The 3,293-nt window shown below is 52.2% G+C and overlaps 1 protein-coding gene across 5 annotated transcripts in view; it reads right to left on the bottom strand.

Annotated features, from left to right (window-relative positions):
- Window positions 1-3,293, bottom strand: part of IMPDH1 (inosine monophosphate dehydrogenase 1) — a 29,768-nt gene that overhangs the window by 17,018 nt on the left and 9,457 nt on the right. For 3 of the 5 annotated variants that reach the window (XR_003549138.1, XM_027771187.1, XM_027771186.1), the window contains 3 exons: window positions 1,984-2,085; window positions 1,790-1,864; window positions 1,369-1,506 (listed from right to left, as the gene is read on the bottom strand). Coding sequence is in view for 4 of the 5 variants with exons in the window: in XM_027771187.1 (XP_027626988.1) it covers window positions 1,369-1,506; window positions 1,790-1,864; window positions 1,984-2,085 (315 nt within the window). In the remaining variant the exon portion in view is untranslated. Of the gene's footprint in view, window positions 1-1,069; window positions 1,158-1,299; window positions 1,507-1,789; window positions 1,865-1,983; window positions 2,086-3,293 lie in introns of all 5 variants that reach the window. The other 2 variants (XM_014587194.2, XM_027771188.1) reach the window with 1 other exon arrangement.

Here is a 3,293-nt window from a genome sequence, read left to right as displayed (position 1 = left end):
GGCGTGGCCATCCCCCCTTGGGGGTGATTTCTTACTTTCTATCTCTCTGTCTCTCTCTGTCTTTCTGGTGAGCGCACGTACCCTCTAGTGAAAACCTCTCAAAAAAAAAAAAAAGGAGGAAGAAATCAAAGAAAGGGGAAGAGAGGGGATTGCAGTGTAACCATCCCTCATGGCGGGTGTTTTCTCACTTTTTTTTTTCTCTCCCTCTCTCTCTGTCTCTCTCTGACAAGCGCACACACCCTCTGGCAAATTTTTAAAAATAAATTAAAAAAATAGGGGCCAACAGGTGGAGTAGTGGTTAAGGCATTGGACTCCCATGTGGTCAACTGCAGTTCAAGACCCAGACCCAGCAGCTTGAAACTCACACTGGGTATGTGTGCATGCCTGCCCAAGATCCTGAGAGGAGAATAGAGAAGGGATTGTGGTGTGGCCATCCCCACTAGGGGGTAATTTCTCACTTTATGTCTCTCTCTGTCTCTCCAGTGAGCACACACACCCTATAGCAAAAATCTCTCTCAAAAAAGCAAACAAGCAAGCAAGCAAGCCGGAGAGGGCCCTTGGCATGGTGGTTAAGGTGGCTGGATCCCACATGGCCAGCCCCCACATGGTTTGAGTCCCCAACCGGTACCTTGAAAATCACATTGGGTAGTTGTGCATGCATGCCCAAAATCCTGAGATAAGAACGGAGGAGAAGGGATTGTGTCATGGTCATCTTCTCTTGGGGGTGCTTTTACACTTTCCTTTCCCTCTCTGGTGAGCACACGTGACTTATGGCAAAATTTTTAAAAAGAGAAAAGAAAGCAGCAATTCTCAGATTTCTAAGACTAGAGAGACCTGTTTTTATGACAGGCATCTCACAGACTAGTTTTAGGAGCTCTGAAGACACTGAACTAGGGACAGGTTTCCCTATGCCAGGAGAAAGACTTGAGGAAGCATGCTCCAGCCTGCTTGGGGTTATTCTGGCCTTCCGAGGGCCTGGTGTGGGTGTTGGGACCACCTGGGAGACTATGAAGAAACAGATCCAGGGTGCCAGACTGAGAGGTGGCATTCTCCACCCCCACCCTAGTACCTTTCTTACTGCGCTGCAGGATCTCATTTGCCTCTTTCAACGTCACACCCGCTGGAGCCACCACCAGTTCGATGCGCGGTGTCATCACCTGTGGGGCCAGGAACATTTGCCTGCAGGTTGGCAGGTGAGAGAGAAGGAGCCAGGCCTCCCTCTGATGCCTGGGCCGAGGCACCAGCCCAGGGGATGGGGTCCTTGGCATCCCAGCCCTGCTTGCCCTGTCCTGCAGGTACCTCACTGAGGAGGGTGGTGTGGTCCTTCTCGGCGAGGAAGTCAATGTCCCGGGAGGTGACGATGCCCACCAGCTTGCTGCCCATGGTGCCCGTCTCGGTGATGGGGATGCCGGAGAAGCCATGCCGAACCTTGGCCTCCAGCACATCGCCCACGGTGTGTGAGGGGCTCAGCACCACGGGGTCTGTGATGAAACCCTGTTCAAACTTCTATGGGCAGAGACAGGGGAAGGAAAGGGTGAGAGAGAGTCAGAGGGGTGCGCAGCCTGGCTACCGGGCAGAGCGGGCCTTGGCTGTGCCACAAAGAAGCCAGGACCCCCCACATGGTGAGAGGCCAGTGGAAAAATGAGGCATTGCTTTATGCCCCACTGTGAGGAAAGGCAGTTAGAGCCCACAGTGATCAGCCAGGGCTTACAGCAGCCTGCAGGGCTGGCAAGGGAGCATGGAAGGGTCTGCAAGGCGGCATCTTTCTGGGGTCAGGTCAGGTACTTGCCTTGACTTTCCGCACCTCGTTGGCCTGGAACTCCGGAGTGCAGTTGTGGTGAATGAAACCAATACCTCCCATCAGCTGGGGCAGAAGGGAAGTGCAGTCAGAGCCAGACGCCAGCCCGCCTCTGTCCCACCCTCAGCATGGCCGCCCTGTTCAGGCCCCCTGCCCCGGGCTCCCCACCCAGGCACACCACTCACTGCCATCGCGATGGCCATGTCAGCCTCTGTCACAGTGTCCATGGGGGAGGAGATCAGTGGTGTCTTCAGAGTAATCTTCCGAGTTAAGGCTGAAGTCAGGTCCTAAGGATGGAAGTACAGTCCACATGAGGAGTTTTTCTGTTTTTAGAGTGGTTTTTACTATAGGGCATGTGCATTTGCCCAACAGACAGAGAGAGACAAAAAGCGAAAAATCACCGCCCCGGGGCGGAGGGTGTCCACACCACAAACCTTCCTCCTCCATTCTCTTCTCAGGATTTTGGGCATGCACGTACATGCGCCCAGCATGAGTTTTATGCTGCCAGGTCTGGGACTCGAACCACAGTTGACTACATGCGAGTCCTGCAACATAATCATTATACCATCTGCTGGTCCCCATGTGAGGAGTTTTATCGTCCACTGGACAAACCTTCGCTAAGTTCTGACACGTATCGAGCATCAGGATGGCCCTGAGGACACGGCAGTGGACAAGGCAGGTGAGGCCCCTGCTAGCTCAACGGGAGCTTACGCTCTACTGGGAAGAAAGGATGACAGACACAAGACACAGGACAAGGTGATTTCAGTTGAGGAAAGCTATGATGAAAAACAAGGCCAAGGGACTCCTGAAAGCATGTGAGAGAAAGCCTCCTTTAGCCAAGTACAGGTCAGAAGGACTGTTGTTCCAAACCGAGGGAGCTGAGTGTGCCAACCCCGCCTCTGGTTCTGATTCTTCCTGAGACGTATGTAACAAAGAGAAGAAGGCTACTGGAGTAGAAGCAGAGAGGCAGGAACCGAGAACCAAGAACTGAGAACCGAGAAGCAGGTGGGAGCAAGCAGGTATAACGGGCCTTTCACATCTGCAGGTTATGTAACGGCAGGTTATGTATCTGCGGTTCCATATCCATGGATTTACCCAACTGTGGATTAAAAATATTGGAGAAAATAACATTGGCTGCATCTGTACTGTTCAGGGAAAGACTTTTTCTCTTGTCCTTGTTCTCTAAACAGTAGAATGACTATTTGCATAGCATTTACATTGTATCAGGTATCAAAAATAAACTAGAGGGACCAGCAGGTGGTGTGGTGGTTAAGGCACTGGACACTCCCACATAGCCGACCAGGGTTCGAGTCCTGAATCTGGTGGCTTGCTTTCTCACTTCCTCTCTCTCTCACTCTCACCCTCTGTCTCTCTCTGGTCAAATTAAAAGAATAAATGAATGGGGGACCAGCAGTTAGCGTAATGGCTATGTCACTGAACTCCCATGTAGCTGACCGCAGTTCGAGTCCCGGACCGGGTGGCTTAAACTCATGCT

Source organism: Tupaia chinensis, unplaced genomic scaffold (genome assembly GCF_000334495.1).
Source record: "Tupaia chinensis unplaced genomic scaffold, TupChi_1.0 Scaffold000192_1, whole genome shotgun sequence".
Taxonomy (NCBI): Eukaryota; Metazoa; Chordata; class Mammalia; order Scandentia; family Tupaiidae; genus Tupaia; species Tupaia belangeri.
The sequence above is the reverse complement of the archived record's forward strand: the minus strand, read 5'-3'. Positions and strand labels throughout refer to the sequence as shown.